At 46.9% G+C, this 19,992-nt stretch overlaps 1 protein-coding gene across 1 annotated transcript in view; it reads right to left on the bottom strand.

Annotated features, from left to right (window-relative positions):
• The window catches only part of LRP2 (LDL receptor related protein 2), a 433,005-nt gene that overhangs the window by 373,288 nt on the left and 39,725 nt on the right, over positions 1-19,992 (bottom strand). Inside the window, exons 11-17 of the mRNA XM_068110809.2 lie at positions 19,133-19,302; positions 10,067-10,290; positions 7,764-7,970; positions 5,650-5,852; positions 3,691-3,831; positions 2,257-2,460; positions 1,934-2,126 (exon numbers count right to left, since the gene is read on the bottom strand). Of these exons, the coding sequence (XP_067966910.2) occupies positions 1,934-2,126; positions 2,257-2,460; positions 3,691-3,831; positions 5,650-5,852; positions 7,764-7,970; positions 10,067-10,290; positions 19,133-19,302 (1,342 nt within the window). The remainder of the gene's footprint in view (positions 1-1,933; positions 2,127-2,256; positions 2,461-3,690; positions 3,832-5,649; positions 5,853-7,763; positions 7,971-10,066; positions 10,291-19,132; positions 19,303-19,992) is intronic.

Here is a 19,992-nt window from a genome sequence, read left to right as displayed (position 1 = left end):
ACGACTCAAGCTAGAATTTGATTTCTTTGTCAGTAATGGAAACGTCCAACTTTTTGAGAGAAAGTGGTGTATTGGCAATGTTCTGTGCTCAGTCGATGATTCAAAAGTGGTAATTACTTTATAATTCCTGATTGATTTGACTTTTTTTCTTTGGAACTGATTGCTTGCATATATGTTTCTTCCTGTGTCCTTGAATACATTTCTCTCTCTCTCTCTCTTAGTTTTTCGCTTAATTTGCTCTTGATGTATTTATAGCTCTTGCATGAGCATTTCCTTTAAAATTGGTTGTGGTTTTGTTTGTGTCTTCCCCTTTGGTTTGTAAAATATATATTTTTTTGTATATTTGCTGGTTTCTTTTAAATACCCTTTGCTCTTTTTGTGGTGTCTTCATGATCCTTATGCAATTTCTTTAAACTGGTTGCTGTGTTTTTTTTTTACAACTGCTTTGTGAAATGTGTTTTTTTTACAACTGCTTGTGAAATGGCTTTACATTGTTTATAATAAAAGTCAAAAGTCTCTCTCTCAGTCTCTCTCTCAGTCTCTATCTCAGTCTCTATCTCAGTCTCTATCTCAGTCTCTATCTCAGTCTCTATCTCAGTCTCTATCTCAGTCTCTCTCTCAGTCTCTCTCTCAGTCTCTCTCTCAGTCTCTCTCTCTCTCTGCTGGGTTCACTCAGCACATGCCTGCATTACTTATTCTTCACCTTGGATTCCATTTGCTATATACGTGTTCTTGGACTCCCTCTCGGTGCACGTGTTCATGACTCTCACTTTCTGCACGAGGCCACGACGTATTATTTACCCTGCACGTTATCACAACATGCTTACTGCACGGTTCCCTGGCACTCACTCTGCATGGCGGTTCCAGACGCACTCGCTTTTCATGGTTCCCTGGCACTCCCTCTGCACGGCTCCCTGGCACTTGCTCTGCCCGGTTCCCGACACTTCTCACCTGATCATGTTGGGGACTACCGTTTGCCGGCCAGGTGCTCGTTGGTGAGGTCAAGACGAAGGTCGTCGAGAGGAGAAGCAGCAGGTAACCTTGTAACCATTTTGTAACGGGTTCCAAACATTCGTTTTACCCTCCCCCTTCCCCGTGACTTTGTTCTGGGCCCATGTAGTGTTTATTTGTTGTAATCATAATAAGGCGTAGAATACGCTCAGTTCTGCTTCATGTCCCGTTTTCTTTCCTATTGATAAGTTGCACTGTAAATATTTGTAAATAAATCAAATCATTAAACGTTTCCTTTCACTCTGGCCATGAATGTCTCTTCCTCCATTGATCCGCCATTTTTCGCCCACTGGTTAACGATTGACCATAATAAAATTAGCATTAGCCTGGCGTGTACCAATGGTTTCACACAGCCATCTAAATTTCCATCCAGGAACAAAAGGACGTGGTACTCCGCCGGAGGGAAGGTACATAGGTACGTTCCCCGATTGGTACCATCACAGGGTAGAGGTAAGCTATCGCACGACGGACCAATTGGCGTTCGTAGTTGCTGGTTCGCAACCTGCTGAAGTACGAAGTTATTTGTGCGCAGCAGCCGCAGGTCCGGTAAGTTCGGGAGGGAACGGAGGCTAACCCCCTCGTATTAGACCCAAACCATGGACTGTAACAATGTATATATATATATACATATATATATATATATATACATATATATATATATATATACATATATATATATATATATATATATATATATATATATATAATATAATATACATACATATATATCATCATTATCGTCATGAAGCTGTTCAAGTACAAACCCATCATTAATAGCCAATAAATATAATCAATGAATCCGAAGATGTTTCCACACTTTCACACAAGTGTTAGATTATTCATAAACACACACACACACACACACACACACACACACACACACACACACACACACACACACACCTGTACAATCAACACATACCCCTTGAGTGGGTCGACAACAACAGAACGAGGGTTCCCCAGCGAGTTCAACAATGTACGTCGAGACCTGTCTGCCAGTCTCATAACGCTAAGAGAATGTAACCTTGAATCCGTCCAGTACAGGTTGCGCGAAATCCAGTCGAATGCCAAATCCTCTACTACATATGCCTCTCGGGGAACAATGGTTTCCAATCCTACGGGCCAGAGAAAGAATTCCAAGCTCCAAGAATGAGTCATGCAAAAATAATACACGTGTACATGGTGCTCCAACATAAGAACATCAAACAATATAAGTTTGTGACAAAGCAGTCATCGAAGCCTCACCTGTGCCATCAAGGTTTTGGCAGAATATCGTTTGGCTAATTGTGTCCGAAACGAACACCCTCTTGTTTCTAACATCAAAATCCAAGCCAACAAAGAATGAGTGGTTGCGCATTATGGGCAAAATGACATCTTCTTGTTGCGAAAACACCAATGGTATTCCACGGACAGCCATTCCCGAGGAAAACAGCAGGAATCTGGAAACAGCTAAACAAACGGATGGCAAGTTGGACATGACATACAGACCACACCCACATAGTATATAGTTACACAAATAAAGCATGACATTTTGAGAAACACAGCTCCATCATGAGTCTTACATCAACACAAAATAAAATAATAATCCTTCAGAGGGGTCTACAACGGGCTTCAAGAGACTAAGAAAAAAGCACTGCATTTGTGGAAATGGCAGGCAGTGTTTAACAGAAATTTGAAGAAGACAAACTGGTCAAACAATTAGAAAATGTCTTTCAATCCTCAGAAATTCCATACACTGACAACAATTCTCTCTGTCTCTGTCTCTCTCCAAAAGGACCCTACCACAAATCCTCCCATCTACTTTCTCAGCAAACCTCTCAAAGAGGTTCAATCACTCAAAATATTGGGTCTCACTCTCAGTCATGGCCTTTCTTGGGTAAGCCACATTTCAAAAAAGGGCCTTCAAAGTCAGATGCCGACTGGGCATCCTCCGCTGTGCAAAGTCCTTCCTTAGCACACCAGAGCTCCTATCCACCGACAAAGCTTTTATCCGCAGCTTGACGGAACACTGCTCTCCCCTCTGGACTGGCTCCCCTGCCTCCCATCTTGCTCTATTTGATGCCGTGTAAACCAAAGCTTTCAAGATCAATGGAATCTCTTGCAATGAAGCTGAGTCTATGGGCCCATCACTTCGCCATCACTGACAGGTAGGTGGTCTCTCTGTCTTCTTCTGTCTCATTTCTGGTGTTGTACTCTCTGCCCTCTTGCGGTCCACCATAAACACCTTCTTAGTGAAACTGCCGAAATCCAGAACCACTACTCACCTCCACTCATTTATTCCTATTGTTTTTCCACACCTGTGGAATCACCTTTCAGACTTTCTAAAATCTTATGATTCTTCCCTCCAGGTCTTCAAACCCGCTGCTCACAAAATCTCAAGTCATTCCCCATCCAAAGCCATGATCTTCTCTACATCAATTAAATTACTCTTACAAAATTTTGCTCATGCATCCATCTTGTCCACCCCTTGCGTTTTTCCTTAGCCCTCATCGTTACCTGCATCCCTTGTTTGTCTGTCTCCATCTACCTTCTCCGTCCACCCTGTTGTGGCATTTTTCCTTGATCTTGCTGTTCCCTTTGTTATGTTGTGTCCTGATCTGCTCTGTGTCCTAGCTCTTACACAAGCCTTGACCCTGTATAAATAAATATCTAAATAAATAAATAAATAAATAGACTTACGAGAACAGCCAAGTCCATCAGCATCCAGGGCGAATCCCACTCGGCATTTGCAGCGATATCCCAAGCCGTCGTTATCTGTGCGATGACTGAGCACGCACACCTGCTGGCATCCTCCTTTGTTTCTTCCACAAGGATTTGTCACTGGAATGAGAGCAAGGACAATCTCTCATCTTTAGAAAATAGTCTCAGGGGTTAGGAAGAAATTTCAATTTCAGCTTCAAATGCAAAAGAGAACGTTGTGACGTTTGAAAGTAATTTCACATCAACTAAAACTAAAAATCAACTACAAGTCGACAAAAGATGAGAAGCAAAGTGAAGCTGACATTTTGGACATCTGCCCTTGTCGGTGTGAAGATTTCAATATTTGAATTGTGGTGTGATCAACATTGAACCAAAAGAATTCTGATTAAATGTAAAAACTAGATGGTATTCATGGAATACTTACCCTGCGCAGTAAACTTGGTGTGGGCCAACTCTTCTGTTTTTGAAGGGTTTTTTTCTTTGATCCAATATGGCTGCCAGACCACATGAGCGATGGCGCCATCAATTTATATTCTCCAATATAATTGTTGTGTAGATCACGCTCCAAAATTTTCGAAAACTGATCAGACTAAGCGTTTTCCCTGTCGAATTATGACCTCATAATTAAGGCACCAATGACGTCATTGTTAACAACACTAATTTCCCATGTGGAGTTCTTTACAATGAGCCATGTTTCAATTTTTTGCATGGAGCGGTTTCGGAGATATAGAGGTACAACGTTTTTCGGTTTTCTAAGATGGCACCTGTACCACGTGACCTATGACATCATAATTATCATTAAAATATTCTACAGGAGGAGGCGTTCCTATGGTGAAAATTTCAGGTCCATCAGACCAACAGTTGCTGAAATTTTAAAAATACTGATCGGATGAAGCGTTATACTTGTCGAATTATGATGTCATCCTGAAGGAACCGATGACATCATCATTAACATATAGTATTCACCACTGGGAAGTACTTGACAATGAGCCATGTTTCAATTTTTTTCCATTCAGCTTTTTCAGAGATATACAGGTGTGAATGTTTTCCAAGATGGTGCCCGTACCACGTGAACAATGACGTCATAATTATCACTAAAATTCAACAGGCGGATGTGCTCCTTTGATGAAAATTTGGTGTCAATCGGACGAACAATTGCAGAGAAAAAAAATTCAGTGTTGGAGCTTACGTGGGACGAAGTACGAGTATCATGAAGTGTGATATGATTTATTGATTATGCACGTATAGCAACAGTATACCAACTGCAGTATACCAACATTATGCCAACAATGTTGGTATACTGCAGAAAAACAATAATGTATGCCAAATTGATACATGTGAGCAGACTTACCAGGGCTAAGTAGTGAGTTTATAGGCCACGGAAAGTATGGAGGTTTGTAAGTCTGCATTAATATTGAGGAAACATGCTGTGGTCCATTGACAACTTGTTAAACGTAACTTACTATCCTGGTGATGTGATGATTACATGATAGGTGTGGGAAGTCACATCCGACTCCTTGAGGAATGGAATCCGTTGGGCCTCCGAGGCCCAATGGCTGTGTTTATGTAGGATTTTTGACGCCTGCATCTAAGAGTTAAGATGGCTGGTTAAAGTTTTTAATAGAAGCACCCGTTCCCTATGGGAGCGGCCAGGGGGGTTATGGTATTATCCTAATTCAAACGTTCAATTCAAAATACCTCTCTAAAATACCTCTTGCTACATCATTCAAAACACCTCACTGTACTGGAAAACGTGGGGACAGGAATACTGTACTTGTAATACCCTCTCCCACCTGAAGGCGGGTTTGTGTGCGGGTAGGGTGCAGCATTCCCACAGGATTGAAAGCACACCACCAGCATCTGAGTTTCTGTACAGTGGGTAAAGGTTTTAACTTTCACCTGAACTATGCTCATATTAACAAGACATCATTGGCCCACCTTGGGGTTGGCGAACTGAGTGGTAGGCAGCGATGCCATAGGGCCGCAGGCTTGACCGATGCAACACATTTGGGTCGCTCCCATTGAAGCGGTCCACCCGGGTGATGGCCAGGAGCGTCCAGTCGGTGAAGAAGACATGGTTCTCAAAGAGTGTGACTCCATAGGGGTGAGGAATATTTGCTCCACCACTAAGAATAGTTTTCCTAAAGTTAAAAAAGAAAGATAATTACATAACACTTTTTGAATTGGACACTAACTTGATGTTAATAAGCAAAAATAAAGGTAAAAAAAGGAAAAATAGATAACATCACAAGTTTAAATCCCTTCTCGAGTCGATTTGTTCAAAGTCTCAATGTCTCAGTGATGCAAGCTCCTCTATGAGCTCTGGAAAGGAGAATTATTTTCCTTTTTATGGAACAGCGTTTGTCTGTCCATCCGGTGTGTGTATGTATGTGTATGTATATGTGTATGTATGTGTATGTATATGTATGTATGTGTGTAAGTATGTGTATGTATGTATTTATGTATGTATGTGTATGTATGTGTATGTATGTGCATTATGTATGTATGTATGTATGTATGTATGTATGTGTGTATGTATGCCCTTCACAAACGTACACCAATCAGAGCTGAGGATCTGGTCACATGACAGGGGGACAGCATTTAGTAACCATTACAGTTGCATATTTTACTAAAAGGAAATATAATAACCTTCTGTGAAACGTGTTGGGGTCCCAGCGGGTGTCTAAAGTATAGGTAGGAGGTTTCAGAAATTCCTCAATACAATTATGATTTTGAAATTCTATCCACACAGACCTTGCTCCCGGATTCGGAAGTGAACAGATGACGATGGTTCACTAGTTTTGATAATATCTCAATACAATCGTGATTTAACATTATATTTTGATATATCAATATTATGGTATTGATTTGTGATTGGAATGATGAATGATGCTGTTTGGAATGAAAATATAGAGATATTGAGTTTAAAACAGAATGAGGAAATGACGTAAAGGTTTCCATCCGTGACATTCGCAGATTCTCCATTTGCAGTTTCGCCATTGACTGGATACAGCAACATTCAGACTGCGTACGTTTTTCGTCCAAGTCATTCACGAACCTGCTGTCAATGCCTGACGTTCGACTGAAGGTGGCACAGGAATGTGAAACTTATTGGAAAAAAATTAATACTTACATTATTTGCTCACTGTGAAGCTCCAAGCCTCCCAGGTCATACTATCCTCTTCATCTAAAGTATCAAACAAGCCTGGCTACACTGTTGTTAGACTATTGGTCTTGTTTTGTTTTGCTAAAGAATAGTACTTTGGTGAAAAACACTATCAGAAGAAATAAAATTAAAACTTATGGCGAGTCTTTTATCCAAATAATACAGATTCCTTGTCTGCTGGTAGACTTTATGCATGAAATGTCACATCGTAAGGAGACCGACGTCAACGAGCAAAAAACTCATTTTCATCTCAGCTTCCAAAAAAAAAAAGCAGGGAATGAAAGTAAATGGGAGCTTCCAAGTGCAAACTTTCCTCAACTTTTAATCCAGTAAAAGTATTTATAATCGCCCCCACTCCCTTCAATCCCACTCCTCCCTCCAGGTCTTTAAAACAGCTGTTCACCACCATCTCTTATCTTCCCCCATCCAAAACCTTGATCTTTTCTACCCCCGCTAATTCACCCCAGATACACTTTTTTGAAATTCCAACTTCTTTCGTGGAAGTCCTTGCAGTGTTCATCTGTTTTATACCTCTCCCACCTCCCCCCCCAAACCCTCTCCCTCCCACAGTTCTCTCTATGTCCCTGCTCTCAAATGTTGTGTTTGTGTCCTTCCCCCTCTCTCCCCATCTTGTCTACCGCTCCACTTATTTTTTGTTTTATGTGTCGGTTTGACTTTTTGTGTGATTAATGTTAGCTCTTTCACGAGCCTCGATCTTGTATACAAAAAAAAAAAAAAATCAAAGACTAAGATTCAAAGGATCTATTTTGCTGAATAAAAAGCAAAGGCCTAAGAGTTCCCAAGTATTTAGAAACTGACGTTATGGGGAAAAATGGGAAGCATAAATGCTCGCTAAGGATTTGTGGATTGCAAGACAAAAGTTCACCGGTCAAGTCCATCATAGGTGACGGTCTCAATGTAGTCGTAGCGGTTGTCGACCCAATAAAGACGACGCAGAACGAGGTCTAGGGAAATGGCGGCAGGCCATCCCAGCTTGCTACGAACGAGTAGCATTCGATTGCTCCCATCCATGAAGGCCCGTTCTAACTGGGGGTTACCAAACTCATCGCTCCAGTCTGTAAAGAACATGTACCTTTGGGGAGGGAGTAGGGGGGAGAGGTGTTAAAGGCTCATTGTGTGTGGCAGGTGTAGCTAAAGAAAATTGCATTCAAAACAGACATGGGAAAGGAATGACTTACGCATTGACCCATGAAATGCAGAATAAATCATTAAATTCCCAAGCTAATCAACTATATGAATCCAACTAGAATGGCACTCGTAGAGAGCGTCGTCTGGCCTAGCGCACTCATTCTGAGCTAAAACACCATCGTTAACTGAACACGCTACTATGATGGCCGATGTACCTGTATTATTCATGCACCTTGTTATGTCACATTTCTTGGCATGGGTTATGAACGTCATAAATTTAATCCTTCACTCACTTCGGTTCATATATCAGATATATGAGGTTTCATATTTTTAGCTGCGACATGTCACAGGTCTACAATTGCTTTACATTGCTGTTGTTGATGTTATTTCTGGTGTTGTTGTTGGGGTTCTTGTTGGGGTCTATTTTTGAAATGTCCATCCATTGGTCAGACAGCCCTCGGACCACACCCACATCTATTACTTCACTCCACCCACCATAGTGCAGAGAGGAAATTATATGGTCGCCATCTTGTTTCTGGGGCCTAGTACATTAGGCTTTTTATATAGGATTTTGCTGATGATAATACACTATCCGGCTTTGTTGCGTCATAGTTCCATTGGCTTTCTTTTGGTCGGTTTTGCTTTAATCAAGCCCGTACGCGCATTCCTAAAAAAAAATAATAGCGTTATGTGATTTTTAAATGGCACCATATGCACTTTAAATGCGCATTTCCCAATGGGCCTATTGCCGGACTTTTTAAGCCAATTCCGTCGCACTTAATGACAAAGTCCCGTATCTCGAATGACTATGTACAGGTTTTTATGAGCACAGGGTTTATTACCACAGAGAGAGAGCGGGAGGGTGGAAACATGCTAACTCTATACACCTTTGAAGTTCTTGAGGCCTGCGTCTAGATCTACTGTAATCTATATCCTCCATAGAGGATAATAACATAACACTTCCTGTTGCTCCTGTTCGGAGTGGGTGCACTAGTTACCTGAAGCCAGACCCAGCTGTCCTTCCGATCCGTAATTGATATTGAACCAAAACATGAAGACCTTCGGAGATGAATTGTATAATACCTTCACAACATAAAAGATGAGGGAGTTGATTGGACAGAGGAGGCTAATATATATATATATATATATATATTTTGCCGCAGGTTGTGACCACAGTGCAGTCATTCTTGTATGGATAAGAATTTCAATTCAACCAATTATGACTGGAATACCACTTCTCTGATGACGTCATCGTTATCACCCTATATACCCCATGGGATGTTGATGACATATGCCATGTTTAAATTTTTCTCACCGAGTAGTTTTGGGAAAAAATATTTTTTCCCAATTGTTTTTCCTGTAATCCAATATGGTTTCCATACCATTTTACCTATGACATCATAACATCAGAGTTAGTAATACAGTATTCTCCATGGAGAGTCCCTCCTATGTTTAAGGTTTTGTATCGATCGGGCCAGCGGTTGCAGAAAAAACTTTTTTAAAGGAAAACCATATGGATGTGCACGTGCAAGCACGCACACACACACACACACACACACACACACACACACACACACACACACACACACACACACACACACACACACACACATCAATAGTCTTGCATCCTCTTCGGGGTGAGACTAATTAGAGTTTGCAGCTAATGTATTGCCATCATCATCAAGATGGTGCATCCTAAATGGAAATGGTTCCAGACCATCACGGTTTAGCATGTTTACCGACCATGCGTCTGAAATTGTGGGTGCTCTCGAAAACGAGCACATCTAGTATAGGGTTGTTACTAAAAAGCTTCCAGGAGGTATTAGAATGGAGAAAGAACAGTTATAATTTATAATATCAAAACCCCAAAAAATTATTCACCTTTTCTTCACTTTGTAAATGTATTTGGGTCATCATACAAATTTGGGCAAAATGCCAACATCGTCGAAAGCACATTTTCCCAAAGTTTGACAAATGACACATTTATTTAAACGATAACAATGATACATTAAAAGAGCACTGCAGAGTGAACCTACTTACCCAATAGTGGGATCAAGAGCGATTCCACGTGGATTTCCCAGGTACTGAGCAATCAGGGTCAGACGATTGTTTCCATCGAGGTCACACAAGTCAATACGATTCACCGCACTCTCTACGATATACAATTTGTCACTAATCCAGTCGACAGCGACATTCTCAGGCATCTCCAGGGCAACAGAAAGCACTGTCTGCACCTCCATAGTCTCCAGCTGCAGCACTAAGACCTGGGTGCAAAGGAATGCAATGGTAACTAGAAAGCATCTGAAAATACAAAGCCCGTCCGCATCTGTTTCTAATCAGACGTCTTTGTCCATATGCTAAAAATAACAAAAACAGTTAAAAAAAAAATTCAAAATTTAAATTGATGATTTTATGCAGCCTTGACACGTTTGAGGTTTAGAACTGAAAAAATAATCAGATTCTAACTTTTGATTGGTGAACCAATTCTGTGACCAAATATGCAAATTCTTAAAATTTCAGGTCAATTCGATGAAAATTGACGATTTTACGCTACCTTGATATTTGACCTTTCAATCTAAAAAAAAAAAAAAAATCGACTCCTACCTTTTGATTAGTGAACCAATTAAGTGACCCAATATGCAAATTCTTTAAATTTCAGGTCAATTGGATGAAAATTGATGATTTTATGTGACGCTGACCTTTGACCTTTTCTCCTTTTGACAAAATTATTAATTTGCTTTCTCCGTATTATCATAATAAAGCTTTGGTGAAAATTGGATGAGAAAACTCAAATGGTAAATAAGTTATGGCTTGGACAGAAACACACACACACACACACACACACACACACACACACACACACACACACACACACACACACACACACACACACACACACACACACACACACACACACACACACACACAGAAGTGATTGCAAAACCCCATCTCCTGCTGCGCAGGGGACAGGCGAATGAAACCAAATGCAGCTTCCCTTTAACTAGTGCAAACAATGATGAACATCACCATGCGTTCACTCAGAATGATCAATTCACCTTTGACCAATGCAGGTGCCATTGTACTGCAAGGGTCAGACAGCACACGTCAATGGCACAAAAGGCATCTGCTGATCAGTGGCTGATTACAAACTCTAGTTTTTGGAGGAAGCCTAATTATGTGACCAAACAGGAGCTACTGAGAGTTCAAAATGCTCTACATTTCACATTTGGAGGGGTTGCACATATACGTAGGTATGTGCAGAACCAGGATAATAATAGACAAAAGGGTACTATAACATTAATTACAAGGATTTTGTGAGATTCTGCACAAATTCAACCCTGCATATGGGATTTTGAATCTCTGCGAAATTTGCAGCATGCCTTTCATCCCATAGATTTGTGTTTACTTCATCATATCTGTACACAGAGAGAGGAGGTGGGAGGGGATTTGGGTGGAATTCTACAGCTAAGGAAGAGCTATAAAGATATACCATCCCAGCTCCAACTGTGATACTTCTCAGAAAACAGATTTTCTGATTTTTCTCCAAGTTTTCTCCAAATGGGAGAAGTCAGAGTCAGATGGACGAAGAGGTTGTTGAATGTATGTTGAGAGATGGGTCAATTCCAGAGTGGTGGAGGACAGCGTTAATTGTGTAGATATGGAAAGGAGATTTCAAGATCCTGGGAATTACAGGGGCATTACACTCCTTAGTAGTCATGTCATGAAGGTGCTGGAGAGGGTTATGGATGGGAGGAAAAGGAAGAGTGTGGAGAAGGAGATCTATGAAGAGCAGCAGAAATTCAGAAAGGGTAGGGGAACGACAGATGGGATGTTCATGCCGAGACAGCTGGTGGAGAAGAGGTTGGAGGTGCAAGGTGAAATGGCATTGGGATTTGTGGATCTGCAGAAGGCCTATGACACTGCCCCGAGAGAGATTATGATGGCGACACTGAGATGGATGGGAGTGCCGGAAGCAGAAGTTAGGTTGGTGGAAGGGTCGATATACAAGGGAACGAAGGGAAGAGATTTAGTTGGTCCTGAGATGTTGGAGGAGTTCAATGTGAACATCGGTTTGAGGCAGGGAAGCTCTCTCAGCCCACTCTTGTTTATCATGGTGATGGAGCTGGTAAGCAGGAAGGTAAACATGAAAGATATTCTGGGGAGGATGTTGTATACGGGCAATCTGGTTGTTGTGGTGGAGTCTGGGCAGGAGATGCAGGAAGTACTGGGGGAGTGGAAGGAGGCATTTGGGAGACATGGGGGTGAAAATGAGTATGGAGAAGATGGAGATGATGTGCGTTGGGCAGCAGAGAAAATAAATTTATATCAGGTGAGAGGGGAAGGAGATCAGACAAGGAAATAGGTTTGGGTATCTGGAGGAACAGTGACTGGGGATGGAAAGTTGAAGGCAGAGGTGTGGAGGAGGATTCAGGTGGGTAGAAATACGTGGAGGAGGGTGGAGTAATGGCCGCCAGAAAGATTTCAAGGAGATTGAAAGGGAAGTTTCTGATGTGGTGTGTAACGCCAGCCTACCTTTATGGTCTGAAGACAGTGGCACTGACAGAGACAACAACAGAGGCTGCAGGTTTGTCTGATACTGGGTCAGGAGGATGGCAGGATTGAAGAGGGTGGATAGAAGAAGAATGGATGAACTGAGAAAGGAGATTGGTGTGCAGATGAGCTTGATGGGGAGATTGGTGAAATGCCGGCTGAGATGGGCTGAACATTTGGTGTGCATGGGGGAAGAGACAATGGCAAAGGGATCAGATAGGTTGAGTGAACAAGGTAGGAGGAAAAGAGGTATACCACAGTTGAGATGGGAGGATTGTATGAAGAGGGATATAAGTAATGTGGGGGTGGTTGGCGGGTGGAGGTTGGTGGCTGAGGACAGAGGGGAGTTGAGGAGTCATGGCAGGGCAGGAGCTTGATGCCATTGAACATCACCCTTATAAAGGGAAGAGGAGGAGAAGAACAACTCCACCAATAATTTTGGGTTCTTCCTTCCTTTCTGCTCTCTTATCATATTTCTCAGCTCAATCGTTGTCCTGGCAGGATAGTGCAGAGGTAGCCCACGTACCTATCTTCTGGATTCGATTCCAGATCCGACTATAAACTGTCAGATTGATACTTCGCAGGTAAGATGTTGCATCACAAAGTGCACGGTCCGTCAGATGGATGTTAAGCTGGGGTATGTCTTATCCTGCAAGCTGGTGGACATTAAATATCATAGTGAAGGAGCTGGGGCTCCCACGTCGATCGGAAGAATGGACGCGACAAAAAGCTGGAATTCATCCGAGTTGCTTTAATCAAATCAAACACTCAGGCACTCTGAAAACCCATTTATCGGGCAGCAATATATATCTATTATCCCGGGGGGTTTGCCCAGGCCCGGCGCCAGGGGGCGTGGCCCAGCATCCTGGCTGCGGCCTGGCAAGTTGAGGGCGAGCCTGCCCGGGCGTCCTGGACGAGCCCGGCATGGTGATCGCTCCGCGTCCTTGATAGGTGCAAGGCGATTGTGAAAACCCAGCGGCAGCCGCTACACACGTCCCCCCAGAATCGACTTGCACCGGCAGGGTCAATTTGAGGGGGGTCCTGATGACCCGGCCGAAGCGACCCCTGGCGGGTCGTGGGAGGGGGTCCGGTGAGGTGGTGGGCGGTCGAGTGGGGGGCACCGTGGACGGGGGGCGGCCACGCCGTGGCGGAAGGGCCACCCGTGGTGGGTGGTCGACGTCCACATGCGCCGGCTTGAGGTGGTCCACCGCAATCCGGTCCGACCTGCCGCCGATGTCGATGACGAACGACTTGTCGTCCCGTCGCAGCACCCGGAAGGGCCCGTCGTATGGCGGCTGGAGTGGCCACCGATGTGCGTCGTGACGCACAAAAACATACTCCGCTGTGCGGAGTGCTGGGGGGACGTAGGACTGGGGGTCACCGTGGTGGGATGTTGGCACGGGGGCAAACCGTCGGGCGGCCTCCTGGAGGTCCGAGCGCTGGTGAGCTGCGGACCAGGGACTGGTAGCGTCGGGCACGAATTCGCCCGGGACGCGTAGCGCCTGGCCATAGACAAGCTCGGCGGTGGATGCCTGGAGGTCCTCCTTGGGGGCCGTGCGAAGGCCCAAAAGGACCCACGGCAGCCGGTCGGCCCAACCGCCGTCTTGAAGGCCGGCCATGAGCGCGGCCTTCATGGAGCGGTGGAATCGCTCGCACAACCCATTTGCTTGGGGGTGGTAGGCCGTAGTACGGTGGAGCTTGACCCCCAGGTTGCGGGCGACCGCGCCCCACAGCTCGGAGGTGAACTGTGGTCCGCGGTCTGACGAGATGTCCGCCGGTGCGCCGAAGCGGGCGACCCAGGTGGCGATGAAAGCCTGCGCCACGTCGGCGGTGGTGGTGGAGACGAGGGGAACGGCCTCCGGCCACCTGGTGGTCCTGTCCACCATGGTGAGCAGGTGTGTGAACCCCCGTGACGGGGGGAGGGGGCCCACCAGATCCACGTTGACGTGGTCGAAACGTCGTTCGGGCACGGTGAAAGGTGCCAGCGGGGCCTGGGTGTGTCGGTGGACCTTGGCCCGTTGGCAGGCCGTGCATGTGCTGGTCCAATCGCGGACGTCCCGACGAAGGCCGTGCCAGACGAAACGCGCCGACACCAGCTTCTGGGAAGCTTTCCGGCCCGGGTGGGAAAGGCCGTGGAGGGAGGCGAAGATGCGGCGTTGCCAGGTGACGGGCACGATGGGGCGAGGCTGGCCTTGGGAGACGTCGCAGAGCAGGACAGTGTCCGTGCAGGGGATGTCGGCCAGGCGGAGGCCCGTGTCCGCCGCCCGGAGGGCTTGCACCGTGGTGTCGGTGGTTTGGTCCGCCGCCATAAGCGCAAAATCCACGCCCAGGTGGACCGCGTTCGCGCTGGCCCGGGAAAGACAGTCGGCCACGGCGTTGTTTTTGCCGGCGACGTGCCGGATGTCCGTGGTAAACTCCGACACGGCGGAGAGGTGGCGCTGTTGGCGGGCCGACCATGGCTCCGTGACCTTGGCCATGGCGTAAACCAACGGCTTGTGGTCGACGAACGCCGTGAAAGGTCGGCCCTCCAGGAGGTGGCGGAAATGGCGGACGGCCAGGTGTAGACCGAGGAGCTCCCAGTCAAACGTGCTGTATTTGAGCTCGTTCGGCCGGAGCTGCCGGCTGAAAAAAGCGAGTGGCTGCCAAAACCCGTTCACCCATTGCTCATGTACGGCGCCCACCGCGTAGTCGGAGGCATCCGTGGTAAGGGCGATGGGAGCGTTGAGCACCGGGTGAGCGAGCAGTGTTGCGTCGGTGAGGGCCCGCTTTGAGCGTTGGAAGGCCGCATCCATTGCTGCGGACCAGGCGATGTCGTGCTTGGCCGGCTTGCCCCGGAGGGCTTCGTAGAGGGGCCGCATGAGTTGAGCAGCGCGGGGCACGAAGCGGTGATAAAAATTCACCATTCCCAGGAATTCCTGCAGGGCCTTTATGGTGCGGGGACGCGGGAACGTGGTGATGGCCTCGACCTTGGTTGGCAGCGGCACGGCCCCGTTCTTGGTGATGTGGTGGCCCAAAAAATCAACGGCCGTCGTGCCGAAGTGGCATTTGGCCGGGTTGACGATGAGGCCGTGCTCGCTGAGGCGCCCGAACAGTGTTCGGAGGTGGAGGAGGTGCTCGGCCCGGGACGTGCTGGCGACGAGGATGTCGTCCAGGTAAACGAAAAGGAACGGCAGGTCATGCAGCACGCCGTCCATCAAGCGCTGGAACGCCTGAGCCGCGTTCTTGAGACCAAACGGCATCCGCAAGAATTCGAATAAGCCGAACGGCGTGATGACTGCCGTTTTAGGGACATCGGCCGCCCTGACAGGTACCTGGTGATATCCCCGTATGAGATCAATTTTCGAAAAAATGACCCGTCCCGCCAGACGGGCGGAGAAGTCTTGGATATGCGGGATCGGGTACCTGTCGGGGGTGGTAGCGTCATTGAGACGGCGGTAGTCGCCACACGGGCGCCATCCACCCCCCGGCTTTGGCACGATGTGCAGTGGCGAGGCCCACGCGCTATCGGAGCGCCGCACGATGCCGAGGTGCTCCAACGCGTCGAATTCGGCCTTCGCTACGGCGAGCTTGGCTGGGTCGAGGCGGCGGGCCCTGGCGTAGACCGGCGGGCCCGTGGTTGGTATGTGGTGCTCGATCCCATGCCGTACTGTGACGGCCGAAAACGTCGGCCGCGTGAGGGCCGGGAACTCCGTGAGCAGGCGAGCAAACTCGTTCGCCGCCGGGACGGTGCATACCAGCTCGGTCGGCGCGGAGCTGCTCAATGTGCATACCAGGGAGCTGAAGGTTTCGGCGTTGATTAAACGACGCCGTTGGACGTCCACCAGCAGTCCGTGTGCGCAGAGGAAGTCGGCGCCTAGCAGAGCCATGGGCACGTTTGCGGTTACAAACGTCCAAGCAAAGCGTTGGCCGCCGAAGCAGAGGGTGACGTTGCGCGGGCCGAAGGTGCGGATAGTCGATCCGTTGGCCGCAACCAAGGAGGGGCCGCAAACTGCGGATTGCCTGTCCTGGTCAGAGGCGGGTATGACGCTCAGTTGGGCGCCGGTGTCGCACAGGAAGCGCCGTCCGGACGCTTTATCCGTGATGAACAGTAAGTTGCCCGTGTGGCCGGCGCTCATGGCTGGTAATGAACGCCGGCCCGGCCGTTTCCCGGCCTGCCGAAGGTGCACGGGGGTCGGAATGTCCGGGCCTTCTGTCCGAACCTGGCATGATAGTAACACCACGCTTGGTCAGGTGGAGGCCCCGGTCGTCGTGCTGGAGGTGGTCGGCTCGGTGTAGCGGCTGCCAATTGCGTCGGCAGTTCGGCCGTCGACCGTGCCGGGTGCTCGGGCGCCATGGGTGTTGCGTCGGACGGCGGTGGGTCCCATGTCGCCGCTGCGATGCGCTGTCCTGCGGCGGAGATCTTGTCGGCTTCTCTGGCAAGGGCCCGGGGATCTGTGATCGTCGTGCTTGCCAGGGCGAGGCGTACCGGGTTAGGCAGCTGACGGAGGAACAGCTCCCGGAACAGGAATGCCGGAGAGTGCTCGCCGAGCAGTGAAAGCATGTAGTCCATTCGCTCGGAAGGGCGCGTGTCGCCGAGCTCAGGCAGTTCGAGCAGGCGCCGTGCACGTTCCGCCGATGGGAGGGCGAAAGCATCGAGGAGAAGCTTCTTAATCGCGCCGTATTTGTCAGCGGCTGGCGGGCTCTCGAGGAGGCTCAGGGCGCGGGCCGCGGTAGCTGAACCGAGCGCAGCTACCACATGGTGGAAGCGGGTGTCGTCGGCCGTGATGCCTCGCAGGGCGAACAGGGAATCCGCCTGTGTGAACCAAACCGCCGCGTGAGCCTCCCAGAAGGTAGGCAGTTTAAGGGCGACTGCCGTGTCCATGTCGGTAGGTCACCAATGAAGGAGCTGGGGCTCCCACGTCGATCGGAAGAATGGACGCGACAAAAAGCTGGAATTCATCCGAGTTGCTTTAATCAAATCAAACACTCAGGCACTCTGAAAACCCGTTTATCGGGCAGCAATATATATCTATTATCCCGGGGGGTTTGCCCAGGCCCGGCGCCAGGGGGCGTGGCCCAGCGTCCTGGCTGCGGCCTGGCAAGTTGAGGGCGAGCCTGCCCGGGCATGCCCGGGCATGCCCGGGCGTCCCGACCGAGGCCTGGCAAGTTGAGCGCGGGCCTGCCCGGGCGTCCTGGACGAGCCCGGCATGGTGATCGCTCCGCGTCCTTGATAGGTGCAAGGCGATTGTGAAAACCCAGCGGCAGCCGCTACAATAGAGTCTTTTGAAGAAGAGTAGGTGAGTTTTCAATGGCAGCCTGACCAAATTTCAAATTGCTGTCCAAACCAGAGCAATGATACCAACTCACAGCCACATGCTGCGTATGAGAGAAGTCTGTTCAGTACCATTCATAAGTCTGGTGTTGGCACAGTCTCACCTCCAGAAAAATGATGCAACCGGCAGCCACAGGCTTCATACGAAACAACACTACTGCTTAAAGTAAAGTTTGTTTAGTTGCTCAATTTTTTCTCCTCATGAAGTCATTATAATTTTTTGAAACCAGGAGTTCTGGAAGCCAACTTGTTGTTATTGATTAGCTTTTATAGTATTGATTATTTAGTTGTTTGTTCCATTTCAATTGTTTGCCACTGTAATAGAAACATTTGTTCAAAATCATAAAGCACGTTTTCCACCAACATATTGTTATGAAAACGGGGATTATCATGTATTTTATGGTGCACTGTATGTTATTTTGCTGATTGGATTGCATTATTCGATGATGTTATGCTTTATTAAGTGATTTTGTATATATAGCGCTTTTGTTTTGCTACTGTTATTGTACACACATGATATTTGCAAGTTATCATTATTAGCCCCCGTTGGACTTAGTCCGAAATGGGGGCTTATGGATTTGGTCTCGTTCGTCCGTCCGTGCGTCCGCAACCATATCTCGGAGATGTATATGGACCCATTTTGTTCATACCTGGCACAAAGACAATACATGAGGGTATACACATGCACATCAATTTGTTTCGGAATGCGATCAAAGATGGCCGCCTGGCAGCCATTTTAGTTGTAAAAAATCCGATGTTGAGCACATCCTCAACCATTTCTCAGACATGCATTTACCAATCCTGTTCAAATTTGGCACACAGGTAAAGAATGATGGGTTACATTTGCACATCATTTTTTTTGAGATCAGATCCAAGATGGCCGACTGGCGGCCATTTTGTTACTTAAACATGTCCCCATCCATTTCTCAGACATGCATGAACCAATTTTCTTCAAACTTGGCACAAAGACAATACATGAGTATACATATGAAGAAGATTTTGTTTTGTCATCCGACCAAAGATGGCCAACTGAAAGCCTTTAACTCAGTACAGCAAAATTACTAAAACCACGGTGGGGGCTATGACATTTTATGTCTTTTTCTTCTTGTCTTTTTCAAAGTGACTAGGATGTGGTATGCAGTGAACGTCTAGTCCATGAGGGTCGATACAAACCAGCGATGTAGTTTGTTATGAAACATTTGTTTCAACATTTGGAACTACTCTCACCCTGCAAACCATCATACCTTGTTCTGTACGGTGTCGGTCCAGTAAATTTGCTTCTTCGCGTAATGAAAATCAACTCCTACAGCCACACCACGGCCTTCGGATGATACAAGGGTGTGCGTATCCTGGCCCTGCATGTCAGTCTTCAGCAGGTCTTTTCCACTCGAAAAGATGAGAAATGGAGCTTCAACTGAAATAAAAGAACAAGAATGATCGCACTGTGGTCACAACCTGCTACAAAATCCGGTAACTGACCGATTGAGAAATGTGCATTTAAAGCACTCTTAAAAGATGAACAGTGTGATTGGGAAACATACATTTAATGTGCTATTGAAATAATAACTCAACACCTCTCACCATATCAGCCTCCACCACAGTTATATCAGAACGAGCCGATTCGTCACACAGTCAAAGATTGCTTTACCCCAATATGGGGCCATTCAAAAATTACGTAATGCTATTTTATTCGAGAGCTTCATATCATGCGTGCTGACGGGCTTGATTAAACCATGCTAATACTTTTTATTCGACATGATTAGATTTTTTGGGGTACCCCATTGTGAGCAACACTTGACCCAAACAAAGCCAATAAAAATCTGACGTAACAAACCCTAGCAGTGTATAATCAGCAGAGGCCTATAAGCCTGATGTCTGAGGCCCACCATAAAACCAAAATGGCAGCCATATTATTTTGTCTGGGTACCATGTCCATGGGGGAGTGGAGTCAAGCGACAAATGTGGGTGGAGCCCACCAACTGTCCGACCAATGGGTGCACATTTCAAAAATCGACCCCCAATAACAACCACAACAAGAATTACAACAACAACAATAACATCAACAACAACAACAACCATGTGAAGCTCTTGTAGACCTATGACA

The sequence above is a fragment of the Myxine glutinosa genome, chromosome 3 (assembly GCF_964187855.1).
Source record: "Myxine glutinosa chromosome 3, kmMyxGlut1.1, whole genome shotgun sequence".
In the NCBI taxonomy this organism is placed as follows: Eukaryota; Metazoa; Chordata; class Myxini; order Myxiniformes; family Myxinidae; genus Myxine; species Myxine glutinosa.
Note: the sequence above shows the minus strand (reverse complement) of the source record. Positions and strands in the feature narration are given on the sequence as shown.